General features: G+C 40.0%; 1 protein-coding gene across 1 annotated transcript; it reads left to right on the top strand.

Moving 5' to 3' along the window:
* The first annotated feature begins 1971 nt into the window (after window positions 1–1971).
* Window positions 1972–4158, top strand: LOC311074988 (uracil nucleotide/cysteinyl leukotriene receptor). The gene is made up of 2 exons (XM_084102039.1): window positions 1972–2111; window positions 2583–4158. Exons 1-2 carry the CDS (start codon window positions 2021–2023, stop codon window positions 3554–3556), a joined length of 1065 nt encoding a protein of 354 aa, XP_083958165.1. The 5' UTR covers window positions 1972–2020; the 3' UTR covers window positions 3557–4158.
* Window positions 4159–15242: the final 11084 nt, after the last annotated feature.

The raw sequence follows: 15242 nt of genomic DNA, 5'->3' as shown, positions 1-15242 counted from the left end.
CAGTTTATATAAAAAGTGAATAAAAGTGGCCCCAGAATGGAGCCCTGTGGGACCCCTTTACAGATTGATATATATTTTGAGGTTAGGCCATCACCTTGCGTAGCTTGAGTCCTATCAGCGAGGTAGTTGATAAACAAGCCTACAGAGTGTTGAGACATACCTATACTGATCAGTCTCTGAACTAGTATGCTATGGTCAACAGTGTAAAATGCTTTGGACAGATCAATGAACAGAGACACACAGTGTTTCTTATCATCAAGTGCTTTGACTATATCATTAATTACTTTTATAGCAGCAGTGGTAGTGCTGTGTTTTTTTCCTGAAACCAGATTGATGCTTAGATAAAATTTAAATACTCTTTCACTTGTTCACTAACCAAAGATTCCAACACTTTGGCCAATGCTGAAAGTTTGGAAATGGGTCTGTAATTATTAGGCAAGGTAGGGTCACCTCCTTTCAAAAGTGGTAAAACATAAGCAGACATGGGAATTTTGTTTGTGACCAGTGAAAGATTAAAAAGATGGGTCAGAGGTTCAGCTAGTATATCTGCAGCTAATTTCAAAAAGAAAGGTTCTAAGTGATCGGGGCCCGCGGGTTTTCAAGGGTTCAATTGTTTCAGGGCTTTATGAACATCAGCAACAGAGAAGGAGCTAAAACCGAAAGTTTTGTCGGCAGTAATAAAGGTGTCATTTACAGGCTCCGACACTATATGGGCAACAGAATCAAACAAGAAACCAGATGATATGAAATGCTCACTAAAACAATTTAACATTTCTACTTTGTCAGATATAGACACCATTCTTAACTAGAGAAAACGGAAAACCTGTTGGTTTAGTCAATGGAGATAATGACTTAATAGTTTTCCAGAATTTTTGTTGAGTCATTTAGATTCTCGGTGGTTCCAGATAAGTAAAATTCAGCTTTAGCTTTTCTGAAAAGTGAAGTGAAAGTCAGGGATAATTCCACATCATCAATCAAGGCAATTCTACTCCAGTCAAAATAAAATAAATCATATAAAAAACCCCGCTCAACAAACATTTTCATATTTCGCCTTTCAACAATACGAGGTGCAGACTTGGGCACCTTAGTATCTAACAGCAGCAATCACACAGTGATCACCCACATCATTGGCAAAAACACCTATTGCAGAGTGCTTAAAAGGGGCATTGGTCAGGATTAAATCAATGAGTGATGATTTCTCCGGACATTAAGGATTTGGTTGAGTAGGAGTGTTAATTAATTGAGTCAAATTTAAATTGACACACTGCATCTGATGTCGGCTTTAGCCAGTCCAAGTTTAGATCACCAACAACAGTAGTGTCATTACAAATAACTTGACTTAACAAATTTGATAGTGTATATGAAGAGTCATTTGATGCAGACGGAGTTCTATAACAACCAACCAACCTGAAATCAAATTGTTTACACACCGATTTTGAGAGCACTAAACTAGAGTTGAATTTGCATTTGATATAAATAGCAACACCTCCCCCTCTTTTTGGGTGATCTGAACGATACACATTATAACCATCGATGCCAATATCTTTATCAAGGACAGATTTAGTCAGCCAGGTTTCAGATAAAACAACAATGTCAGCATCAGTTGACCTGACCCATAAATTAACCATATCCAATTTGGACATTAAACTCCGAAAATTGAGGTGAACAATACCCATGCCAGACCTAGATTTAAAATCTTCAGGCGTATCACACTTTCTTACAATTATTTTATAACCTAATAAACCTAACTGGATTGACACACACATTTCAACTTTACTGTATATTCTTCAACTTTACAGTATATTTGAACTATGCCAGGTTTGTCTTATGAAGTGTAAGTTATGAAGTTGTAATGATCACATACAGCAGGTAACGTGACCAGTAGAGGGTGATGTGTGTTAATGGGGATTTTGTGAAAGGGCTTATTCTGCGTTAAAGGAGTTCACACATCTGTGCATGTCATTTTTGTGTGATACCTCCTACATGAAGTCAATGCATATGACTAAATGAGGAAACAGATATGAGCACAGACATTCAGCTGAGTTGGTCACTAGCCAAACGAGGTGTTTATCATTATGTGCTGACTGCTGAGGAAGTCTCTAAACCTTCTTGTAAGTACATCGGTGACATTTAAAAATACTTTCTTAGATTTGTATATTTCACATTTTGTATTGATTGTAACATTTATCTTACTGAATATTGGTTGACTTGAAGTTCAGTGTATGTTATTTCCTATGTAATTCTTCAGGGTATTTTTAGATAATAAGGTGTGTATATACACACACACACACACCTTATCACCTAAAAATACCCTGAACATTTTTCTCTCTTGCTATTGATGTGGTTTCAGATAATAATAATGCATGCAGTATTATCATAGATAAGTTTTATATAATATAAATAGATCTTTTAATTTCAAAGACATATTTTAGAAATATGTCTCAATGAAATGTTCTTATGTTTTAAAAACCACAACACTGTCACTTCCTGTAGTTCTTGAGAAAATAATATTGCTGACTGACTAACACCTGACTAACACCTGACTGTGATACTTATTCTGACTTTTGCCGTTCTGCAAACAGCGATCAGTCACAAAGTACAGACGTGCAACATGTCGAATCACTCAGTGGAGGGGATTTACCTCAGCACTCATGAGGAGAACATCCTGTTCGCAACCTTCTACATTGTCATCTTCATCCTCTCAGTCCCGAGCAATGCCTTGGCACTTTGGGTGTTCTGCCACAACAACACCAACAACACCCCATCCAAAGAGTTTCTGAAGCACCTGGCTATAGCGGACATGTCTTACGTCCTGGTGCTCCCCATGCGAATGATCTACCACATGTCAGACGGTCACTGGCCTCTCGGTGAAGGGTCCTGTCGCGTGGTGGGTTTCCTGTTCTTCGTCAACCTCTACTGTAGCATGTACTTTATGACCTGCATCAGTGTAGACCGTCTGTTGGCTTGCGTCTTACCATGCAAAACTCAGAATCTGAGAAAGACCAAGAATGCCAAAGTGGTCTGTGCGTTCTTGTGGGTCATGGTGACCATTTCCATGGTGCCTGTCCTGTTCTCCAAAAAAAAAGTGACTAGACAATGGCAGAATGTTACAGTGTGCGAACAGCTGTACATAGAGAAGTCCACTAATCCCACCGGCGCGGTGGTGTCCACTGCTGTTGCATTCATGATACCTCTGGTCACCCTGAGTGTCTCTTACATTCTCATATTTTGCAAAGTCAAACAAATGACTTTTCAAGAAAAGACGCCCACTCAGCGTAAGGCAATGAGAATGATCGTACTTACAGTGGTTAACTTCTTGATTGCATTTGTGCCCTATCATATCCACCGATTTTTCTTTATCATACGGCATGAGGACATGTCAAGGTCAGAATCTGAAAGACAAATGCTGTATTTGGGAAATCGAATCACCTCAGCTTTAACATGCATGAGTGGCGTGTTGGATCCTGTCATGTACTTCTTTCTGGCTAGAAATTACCAAGAAACCCTTCTGCAGCTCTGTGGTAGAAACCTCAACGAAGAGCAATCCACCGCATGATCAGACGAGAAAGGCCATGGTGTCTGTTAACTTCCAGACACAGTGAAAATCAGTATCTGTTAAACAAATGTTTAAAGTGAAAGTAGAAGTATAAAAGTATGGCTGATAATGATTGAGGTTCATGACTACATTCATTCAGATTCCTTGTACATCAAATGTGGAACTCGCATTTCCAGATTTCAAGATGACAAAATCTCATATAACATTTGTCATATGAGATTTTGTCATCTTGTAAAACATGACAATGACAAGGCTATCTCTGTGTTTATTTAACTTATTTCAGCATTTTCATTTATCAATATTTATCATATATAATTTTTGTATATGCCACTTTTAGATGTTCAAGATATGAATAAAATATTCTTTCAAAATCTTACATCTTTCAATGTCCTGACAAACATATATTAAACACCATTGTTGCATATTGTTTGGTTCTTTGAGGTCATTATTATTTTTAATTTTATTCGAATTTTAAAATGTAATTGTTTTATTTTAATTGCATTGCATGGTTGATTGTTCCATGTACATTTTCACTATTTTATTTCCCATTTGGAAAGGAATAACCAGAAAGTAAAATATGGTTTGTTTTCCCCCCACTTTGTAAAAAAAAAAAAAAAAATGGCTTAAATATTTAAAATGCAGGTCACAAAGTCATAAAACTTGTGGTGGGATACATAGGTGACCTATGTGGGATACATAGGTGAACACTTTGTGGGATACATAGGTGAGCTGTTGCCATTGGATATTTAGAAACTTGGAAATGTATGGTTTTATAAAAATACAGCTGCTTCCAAGCTAATGCTTTAGCTATGACAGTATGTCATTTTTTGTTGTAAAGAACGTGAAAATCGTGAAATTTTAAGTCAATAATTTTATGTCAAGTCAAGTCAAGTCACCTTCATTTATATAGCGCTTTTAACAATACAGATTGTTTCAAAGCAGCTTTACAGTGATAATAGGAAATTAAAGTAACAGAGATTGTTTTGGCTTTACAGCTGCTCTAGAATAAAGTTATTGTCCAGCTAAAGTTAGTTTTGATTGATTCACTTCCGTTGCAAAGATAATTAGTTATCAACTTAGGGGACACCGTTCTAACAGAAAACCCTTAATGCGCTCCGGCCCGCTCATTCGCATGACAACAGTGTTTGGTGGCTCGAGAACACAAACCTTGAAGTAAGTTCCAAGCGTTGAACATTTTTGAAAAACGTTATCATCTCCGCGTAAACTTCAAAAACGTGAATCTGTGAAAACGCTGAAATACATATACATGTTCATTCTATAGGCGCATAGTTTTTCTTAACAAAGTGACATCGCCAACTACTGGCTTGGCAGCATAATACAGCCTTTTTAATTGTTTTTGTAGATCTGTGTGAACAGGGATCGTTTTGACTATGTTGTTGTCTGTACGCAAAATAAAAACTTTTCAGCTTTTAGTACATTGTTGTTGTGTTGAAGGGGGTGGATACCGGAATCCACTGCCATTTCAATATATCCTTTGAGTGGTATATGAATGACTTCTTCAAGCTTATGAGATTTACATGTGTGTGAGAGAAGCACCAAACACCTGTTAAAATATATATATTTACTCTTCTAGCTGACCATGACAGCCTAGGTCATTGGGGGTCACTCAAGCCTGTGACTACTGACTATTCAAGCATTTACTGTTCTTTTCATCTTAAGTCACTAGAGAATAATGATGAATATTGTCTGAACCTCTTACTGAGAGAAAGTATATCTAATCAGTATGTTTTGGGAAAGTTTCCTGGTCAGAGCTCCACCAGATCCAACCTTGAAGAAGCTGTGTATCTGTGTATCACTCTGTGTGTGAACTCTTTTGTTATGGGACCTGACGTTCATAAGATGAACAACAGGCACGCAGGGGAAGTGAAATAACCATCTGTTATCCAGAAAATTAATAGAGATATTCTTCTGACGAACAACCATATGTAGAAATTTTCTACGTTTATTAATGACTGAATGAATGAATGAATGAATGAATGAGGCATTTATATAGCGCTTTCATATGTTCTACTGTACAGCCAAAGCGCTTTACAATCATATCAGGGGATCTCTCCTCAACCACCACAAGCGTGCAGCATTGGCTGATGCAACAGCAGCCACAGTACAACTCCGCCAGTGCGCTCTCAACAGTCAAGAGTCTTAACCAATCAGAATCATTCAGCCTGAAGTAATGACGTAGCTTATAGTGACCTGGGTAAATAATAATAATAATTCATTACATTTATATAGCGCTCTTCTGGGTACTCAAAGCACTTTTACATGGAATGGGGAATCTCCTCAACCACCTCCAATGTGCAGCATCCACCTGGATGATGCGACGGCAGCCATATTGTGCCAGAACGCCCACCACACAACAGCTTACTGGTGGAGAGGAGACAGTGATGAAGCCAATCAGTATATGGGGATGATTAGGAGGCCATGATGGTCAGAGGCCAAGGGGCAAATTTGGCCAGGATGCCGGGGTTAAACCCCTACTCTTTTCCGAAGGACATCCTGGGATTTTTAATGACCACAGAGAGTCAGGACCTCGGTTTAACATCTCATCCGAAGGACGGTGCCCTTTGACAGTATAGTTTCCCTGTCACTATACTGGGGCATTAGGACCCACACAGACCACAGGGTGAGCGCCCCCTGCTGGCCTCACTAACACCTCTTCCAGCAGCAACCTGGTTTTCTCAGGAGGTCTCCCATCCAGGTACTGACCAGGCTCAGCCCTGCTTAGCTTCAGTGGGCAACCAGTCTTGGGCTACAGGGTGATATGGCTGCTGAAAGTATAAATAAAGTATAATTGCTGTGGTTTTGTGAATGTACGGCAGAGCCGTACAGACTCCTTGCTGAGTGTTGAAGCTGACTTCTGCTGATGAAACTGTAATCTATTCTTCCGTAAAATGTTCTTCAATTGACTGCATATCTTGACTCCTGGTCTTCATTCATCATATCTGGTCCTTGGGTCTTTAAATGAAAAATCCCCTACAGTGTAAATGTATACCCTTAGATATTTGAGTGACTAATAATCAACATTTAACAAAAAAAAAAATTCAAAAATGTGTTTTTTTTTATTTTATGTTATCCGTGTTATTTTTAAGCAGTGCTAAAACAATGTGAACTTTTATTAAGATCCGTTTGGCCGATAACTTAAATGCATTATTATGCAAAAATATGAGGAGAGTACTCCGCATGAAAGATCCACTACTGGCAGATCAATGAATGTGCTTTTCTCTCTAATGCGGTAGGAAATTAATTTAAATGAAATGTTGAGGATGTTAACTGTGACAAGTTGATTGACAGGCCAGTTTACGGTGACAGGATGCATGTAAAGAGAGTAGGCCTAAATATGTAATTTTATGACTTGATATGTCCCAAAGCTTGCCTCCGTTCGAAATCACATACTCTCTTGAGTAGGTACTTATTTTGAATAAGTAATGACTTCAAGACCACTAAAAAGTATTTTCTATTTATGAGCATGTGTAGTATGAATGTAATCCAGACGTACTACATTCACCATGCTGCCCTGTCATTATCATGTGACCTATCATCATCAGTTGTGTTGCTTCACTGCAATTCACAAATCCTTTACCGTGGCCTCGTGAAAGTAAAGTGTCCATCATACATGCACTTCAGAATCTCTCAGAATGAAGTAGTAGGTATTTTTTGCCTACTCTTTTATGATTACTGTGAAGACATACTTTAGTCACATACTGTTTTTCACCTACTTTATAGTAGGGAAGTATGCGATTTCAGATGCAGCCTCTTGATAAAGCGTTAAGTCATGAGTTGAAAGCACATGGAAGCCACCACATTGTTGTTAATATGAGTGGATATCATTTTTTCTTTAAGCCCCAATGTTTACGAGTTGGGGGCGTGTAGAAATATGGCAGAATACCAATACTTAAAGATATTTAGCAGTGATATGGTCAGGCTTTTTTATTTTGTTGTATACGAAAATTTGAGGTTTTTGTGGTTATTTCTATGATTAATCTGTTCAAACATATATATTTTTCATCAATCCATTTATGAATGTTCTTTTTGTCTATTGTATCTTTTGATATCATCATATTCATTGTTCACATTCATATATTCTATTCAGACCAGACCTTTCATTCACATCCGCTCTGAAAATGTGCATGTCTAAATTCTGCTGTCACTTCTCTAAATTTTAGAATATGTCCCTCTGCATAGTATGGTATCTGGTCTGTTTGTGGTTTAACTTGGAATTAAAGTAGCCTACAGAAAGTACTTGCACAAGTCCACACATGGTAAAAATACTTATTTCATTTTTTCTGCGTCTATAGTGTTAAAACCATAATGTTTAGCCATGCTTGCAGAATAAAGTATCAAGAGGCCAGAGCTCATTCTTATGCCAGCTATAAGATCCAAACCGCAAGGCTGCCAACACGAAGCAAAGAGTACACAGAGACCAACAGACAAGACAGAGCAGGTTACTTATGATATATAAAAAATCTAAGCTCTCAGATTCTGTCAATTTTATTACGAAATTCAAAAAATAAATAGCCTACCGTTTTGGCGCTTGTACGTAACAGGCCTACCTAGCGGCACGTGAGCCGATCATCTAGTAAATAAACACGAATGAACAATTTTGAACGATACACGGAGGAAGCATTTCAAGGTAGGAAGGCATCAAGGCACGCCCGAATGCAATGTTAGCTTCACTTCCTGTCTCCTGAGATTCCTTCATTTAATACATTTTTGGAGGCAGCATAGATGTATCCTTTGCTGCTTTTGATATCCCACAATCCTGTACTTTCCATTCTGTGACAGAAGTTGCGGCTGGCCATCAGTTTGTGTGTAAAAGTACATTTTTAACATTTTCCACTAATGATGTCATTTCTAGCGAGAAATTATTATTGTAGTCATTAAATATTCTCTTAGTTTTCACCAAAGCTCGATCTATTTTGCTGTGATCATTAAACTGTTACGCTGCCTCAGAAGTCTGTCTGAAAAGACAAAAAACTTAAATTTTGATTTCAGGAGGAGTCTTGTTTATACACCTAAAAGGGCAACGTATCCCCTGAGATACAAACATTTACAGACAGATTATGAGAAATGTAAAAATTTAATTCATAAATATCGTCAGAATTTTTCTCCTTCAAGTGCGAAGATCATCTCCTCACTGACTCTGAAGAAGACAAGATAAGAAGCCTTTCTACTCGTTGTCGAATCAAGCCCCAGCAGCGGATGATCAAGAGCTTCTCCCCTGCAGCTATCCAACGACAATCTCAGAGCAATAAAAGCAAGGTTGTTTCTCAAACAGAAGGCTGCATCCTTCCAAGACTGCATGTGTCCTTAGTTCAGTCCTTCCTAGTCTGTGTCCTCCTCAGCAATTAACCGCTAGAATGAGATGCTACGTCACACATGTTCTCGCCCCCATGGTCACGGCACAAAAATACTATTAAAACTAAATTTTGGAAAAATACTTTGTATTACAAATCTTTATATTAACTGTCTTTTTATTAATGCAATACAGTGAATGACAGCCGTCTGCGGTCTCTTAGTGGCTAACATTATTGTCAGTTTAGTGTTAGCGATTAATTTACAGCAAAAGAAATGATAACATCTATGCATTCATGTCTGAAAATATTATTTTTGTCTTACATTTCATAATAAACTCAGACAAGCTCAGTACCGACTTGATGCATCCTTCAAAACAGGCCAAATGAAGGACGTGAAACGAGGGCTGCCAGAGATACCGCTTTGCTTGTTGTGCTAAAAGAGGATACTCTGCTGCATGCATCTTCCTCCAGATTAGTGGGTTTTCAGACAGTAGGACAGGTTTCACTTCCCTGTACCTTGCTACTTCCTCTTTTACCTTTTCAGTCACAGTTTTCTTTGATGCTGGGGCTGCTGCTTTGTAGACTGGTCCAATGAGATCCATCAGTGCAGATGTCTTTGGCTTCTTGGGTGATGTGGGGGCTTCTGCATATCCCACATCATCAGGAGGAACCAGTGAGTTGTCATTCTGCTGAACAGGCACACTGAAACAATGAAACAATTACAAATTAAATGTAAAATATAATAATAATAAATCATCACAAAGAAAATACCATTTGGAAGTTCTGATCAAAATAAACATAAAACACTATTTTCTTTCTACACTGGTACAACTTACATTCAGTGTTTTCATTTGCTCCAGGCTTACGATCTCTCTCATCAGTCTTGGAAATGTGTTGTCACTGTCCTCTTCAGACAAGAAGGGAAGGGCCTTAAAACGACGATCTGGTGCTGATGCTATATACAATGTTTACTTCAGGCCAGCATATCTTAAGGAGATTCCACACATTTAAATCACTTTTTGTTATATGCAGTTATACATCAATACACAAAAGTCACATAGTAATTTATTAAAGTGTTGCTGATTGCATTAAATTGATTGTTTTAATCTATATATGGTTGTAAATGTATTTAATGCTTGTAATCTATATTTATTGTAAATAGGATCTATAAATCAACACTAATAATAACAAAAATCGGTAAACATACCTTGACTTTAGGTTGTCATGTATAGTGGACTGATTATTGTGGAGTCACTGGGTGCATTTCTCATCTCCTGTAACAGCCGTGCATGCAGAGGACCAATGACTGAACAATTTGGTGAGCTCTCCTCATGGCTGGTGTGGCAGCTTTCATGGGATTCAGAGCCTTCACTACATTAATGCTTCACTACATCTTCTGCTGCCGTGCAGAGTTCTTTCTCACTTTGGCGAACCTCGGGTGAGAGCAGTACTGTGGATATGGCTGGCTGCTGTTCCAGGAACCACTAGCATCTCCAGTGCGCTGTTCCACCGAGTTACAATGTCTGTCTTTAGCATATGAGAGGGTAGATCCAGTAGCTTCTGTTTGACTTTCAAAGTATGCTGCTTCGATGAAAAAAGGCAGTAGCCTATGTTTGACTTCGTTTGACTTTGCTAAGCAATTGGGTCACAATTTTGGGTGTTTGAGTGCTGCTTGAGACGCAAAGTTCAGCATATATGCGTAGCAACTGACGTGAAGCCACATGGACCATATAAGAAGCATTGTCGGTAACCAGAGCCGGTTCTTTCTGGGTAATGTCCCAATATTGCGATGTTACTTGCTGTGTGGCTGGTGTGGACAGCCCGGGTTTGCCAAAACATGTAACACAAGTGTCCAGTCATTTGCGATATAGTGACATTTTATGGTGACATACGATTCAGTCGCCCTGGATGTTCAACTGTCACAGGTAAGGGCAACTCTTTCTGCCAACTGGAGAGACGCTGCGACTTTGACCTTAACCTCTGCATACTTTTTTTGGTATTGTCATTTCACTGAGGTACTTGCATGTTACCATTAAGCAGTGTGGTTCCAAAACATTAATAAGAATTTGAAAGCCCTCGCTCTCAACAACGCTGTAGGGGTGTAAATCCTTTCAAATCAGCATTACTATGGCGTCTGCTATTTTCTTAGCGTGAGGTGAAACAGACTGTAATTTGCAGGCAAATGCAACATCAACCCATTGCTGACCAAAATCACAAAAACGAAATAGCTTGTCAGCATGTCGTCTGGAAAGGTGAATTTGTAGGTTTGTTGTGTTGTTGCAGAATCTCAGCTCTTGCGGGCACAACTTGCAAACAACAGTGGTTTTGTCAACCTCATCTTTACCGCCACTGCTTTAGAACATGAAATACTTCAGACATCCACACATCAGACTTTATCTTCGCCGGCACTGGCTTTAATTGGCTACCGTGACCTTTCACCATGATCTGTCTTTTTTTGTTTTGTTTTAAGTGGAGCAACTCTAAAGATAGAGATATCTTCAGGATGAGAGACGAAGTACAGATAATATTCACATCCTCTCAAATAAAGCATGCACATTAAGAATCGATTCGGGAAATCCCTGATATCGCTTAGTTAAATTGAAGATTGATTAAAATTGGAGAATTAATATTTTTTACCCAGCCCTACAATCTTCGCTCAGTAAGAGCAATACATGTGCCGGGCTCCATGGGAGCAGAAATTCTGTCCCGAAACGGGCCGTCCCCGGGGGAGAGGAATGAACACAATCTCTGAGGCTAGGGCACCTTTTACCAGCCGCTTTTACACCCCTAAACGGCCTATTTTTTTCCGGCTGGTGCTCAGCTGGGAATGTAGACCCTCTGTCTTGTGAGATTGCTTCTATTCTCTCATTCCTACCGGAGCTGTTAGATGGCAGATGCACCCCATCCACGCTCAAGGAATACACGGCAGCAATCATGACATACCACGCTCCTATAGCTAGCCAGTCAGTTGGAAAACACAACCTGGTGGTCAGATTTCTCAGGAGGCTAAACCTGCCTCGCCCCAACACGGTTCCTTCCTTACACCTGTCTATTGTCCTGAGGGCACTTTGTGACACTCCGTTTGAGCTGCTCATGATGTCCGACCTTCGACCTCTTTCACTAAAGACCGCACTTCTTCTGGCTCTGGCATCGGTCAAGCAAGTTGGTGATCTGCAGGCTCTTTCACTGGACGCTTCCTGCCTCGAGTTTGGGCCGGTGACAGTAAAGTCATCATAAGGCTCAGGTGAGGCTATGTGCCCAAGGTGCTTTCCATTCAGAGCACAAGTCATTTCACTCTCTGCTCTCCCTTCTGCTGAGGGCGAGCAGACGTTTAACCCACTTTGCCCGGATCGGGTCCTTAGGGTGTACATCTAGCGCTCTAGCCAGTTCAGACAGTCAGAGCAGGTGTTTGTGTGCTTCAGCGGCCGCTCAAAGGGGCTCTCAGTTACGAAGCAGAGACTATTCCACTGGATAGAGGACACAATAGAACTAGCTTACAAGTCCTTGGACTTGCAGTACCCTATTGGGATGAGGGCCCACTCCACCAGGGAAATGGCCTCCTCTTTGGCTTGGTCTAGACCAGGGTTCACCAATCTCGGTCCTGGAGGGCCGCTGTCCTGCAGAGTTTAGCTCCAACCCCAATTAAACACACCTGAACCAGCTAATCAAGGTCTCACTAGGCATACTAGAAACTTTCAAACAGGTGTGTTGGAGCTGGTTGGAGCTAAACTCTGCAGGACAGCGGCCCTCCAGGACCGAGATTGGTGAACCCTGGTCTAGACGAGTGTCCATTGGTGATATCGGTGCAGCGGCCAGTTGGTCCTCACCGTCCACCTTTGCCAGGTTCTATAACCTAGACATCCCTGCTCTTCAGGCATGGATTTTGTCTGCCTAGTCGGTCCCCACCCTCGGGGGTTTTCTCTAAGTAGCATCATGATCCATGGGCTCCGGTCCCTATCTCTTGTAGCCTGCCTGGGGACCCTTGTCAATGCATGTGAACCGTATCGAAAGGAAACGTTCCGGTTACTAACGTAACCTTGGTTCCCTGAGATAACGGGAATTAGCATTGCGTAGCTTGCCATGCTACTGTGCCTATGCGCAAGTCGACGGTGCCGCTCCTCAGTTGAAAAATTTGGGCGAAAATGGCTTACAGCACGACTTAGGCAGTCGGCCCCATCCGTTTTGGCGAGCTGAAAAGCCATTTGTCTGTGCAGGTGCAGAGACGTGAACCAAGGTTACGTTTGTACGTGAGCTAAACAAAGAATGTATGAACAAAATCACAAGATCTAAATATTCACAACAAACACACTTTCAAAATGAAACCAAGAAATGAGACCTACACTTTCACTGCCTCTCCCCAAAACCTCTCAAATGTTTGTATCCCCCAGGATACAAAAATCTTTTTAGGGTTAAGTACTTGTTTATTGTTCCTTTGTTCATTACTATTAAAAGCTGATTATTACCAGGGGTGCACATAACTGGTGCGCATGCATGGTAAAAATGAACGATGCGCACCAGAAAACGTGGAGAGAAGCACTTTTGAGTACCAACATTTTTGGGGACAGGGACATGGACATGTTTATATACTAGAGTAGGATATTTCTCCATCTCTGGTAAGATAGCAGTCATGATTAGTGCAGCACGATATAACGTTTTAGCAATGATATCGCAATGTGTGCATCTGCGATAGTCACATCGAAGGATGTGCGATGTCAAGTATAGGCAGAGGTGTAAAGTCCAGGTTCAGAAAGTAAAAGTCCTCCTCAGTATTTTGTTCCATTCACCTGGATTTGCTAATTAGCACAGCTTTTCAGCCAGGAGATATAACTAATTAGTGAAATCAGCTGGCTGAGTTCATGGGTGGAATAAACATATGGCAGGACTTTTACTTTCTGACCCCTGGACTTTACACCTCTGAGTATAAGGATCTTAGTTGATTAGTTCCGGTTTGGAACGCACATGATTCGCAGATTAATTGCAAAGTTTACCCATCACAGAGTGAAAGTTTATCATTTGCATTTGTTTTAAGTCCTGTCAGTTTAAACATCAAGCACAAGAACAAGACTGGAACTCGCGTGCTGTTTTAAAGCACGTGAATGCCGAATTCAGGCCTCTTTCTCTTCTTTTGAGGTTAAATGGACACGTGCATGCAAAATTAAGTCAAAATGCCTGTCTTGGCGAGTATCATCATCGTAAACACATTTGGTTATGTGTTGTAAACAATTGAGAAAGAAAACGTGTATCATTGGATCCCTGCATTGTCTTAAAGTGACACACCAGCCTAATATACCTGCAGCTGTTTGTTAACACCAACGTTAATCAAACAACAAAAGAGAAGAAGAAAATCACTTTTGTAGCTTTAACAAAGATAAATTGTAATAATTAATTACATTAATTATATTTAATTTATACAGTGAAGACTATAGTCTTATTTTACATTTGATTATTCAATGTCTGTAGGGGGAGAGTGGGGTGAGTTGTGCCAGTTTTTACTCAAAGTGACTTTAAAGTGTGGCCATGGCAGTAATGCCTTCAACTTAAGGATGTACATATATTTCAGGATGTGGTGCATCCCTGAGAACAATAACTTTGGATCTGAAATAAATTGTTTCAGAAATATAGCTCTTGGGAAAAAAGTGGTCTCATGGCACAACTTGCCCCTGGTGCGGGGGAAGTTGTGCCTTTGGGGGAATACATTGGGGGTAAATTGTGCCAGTGATTTCTGAAGTAAAACAGAACATTTTAATGTTATGAACCGTAATGCTATATGAAAGCAAGATAAATTCAATACAAAATTACTCATTTAAGGTTTATTTAGATATTGGCACCCTGGAATACCATAGCATGCGTTTTTCCTACTATGGTCAATTGCATAGGGATTTTGTATTGAACATAACTCTGGATCACAGAGTCATAGAGACAAGGGGGCGGGCTCATTTTACTCAGACGACCAATCAGTCTCTCAGGATCATTGTGAAGCTATCAAGCTACGCCCTAGCAACCATTTAGAGCACCATAGCAACACAATATATGATATTTGTGAATCATTTCAGGCAAAAAGGCTTTGGCAATAGATGCCTGTTGGCATAGCGCTGTCTGTCAATTATGTAACATATAAGAATAAAGTGACTAGGCTAATTTCTAAACATCCTATTGTGACATAGGCCACTTAAAAATGGAATAAAACTTCTCTTTAATAACATAGTGCAAACTCAAAACTGAAGTCAGTGTTAGCTAAATTAAACAAATAGCAGGCAGGCCTAAGTCAAACAATGATGAGGCATTGCCCATCTCCTCACTTCTCAAGATTATCCCCTGTGAGTATGTAGGTCTAGGTGGTCTGAATCTGGCACAACTTAACCCAGGCCCTTTGG

The sequence above is a fragment of the Abramis brama genome, assembly GCF_963993115.1.
Source record: "Abramis brama genome assembly, chromosome: 24".
In the NCBI taxonomy this organism is placed as follows: Eukaryota; Metazoa; Chordata; class Actinopteri; order Cypriniformes; family Leuciscidae; genus Abramis; species Abramis brama.
The sequence above is the reverse complement of the archived record's forward strand: the minus strand, read 5'-3'. Positions and strand labels throughout refer to the sequence as shown.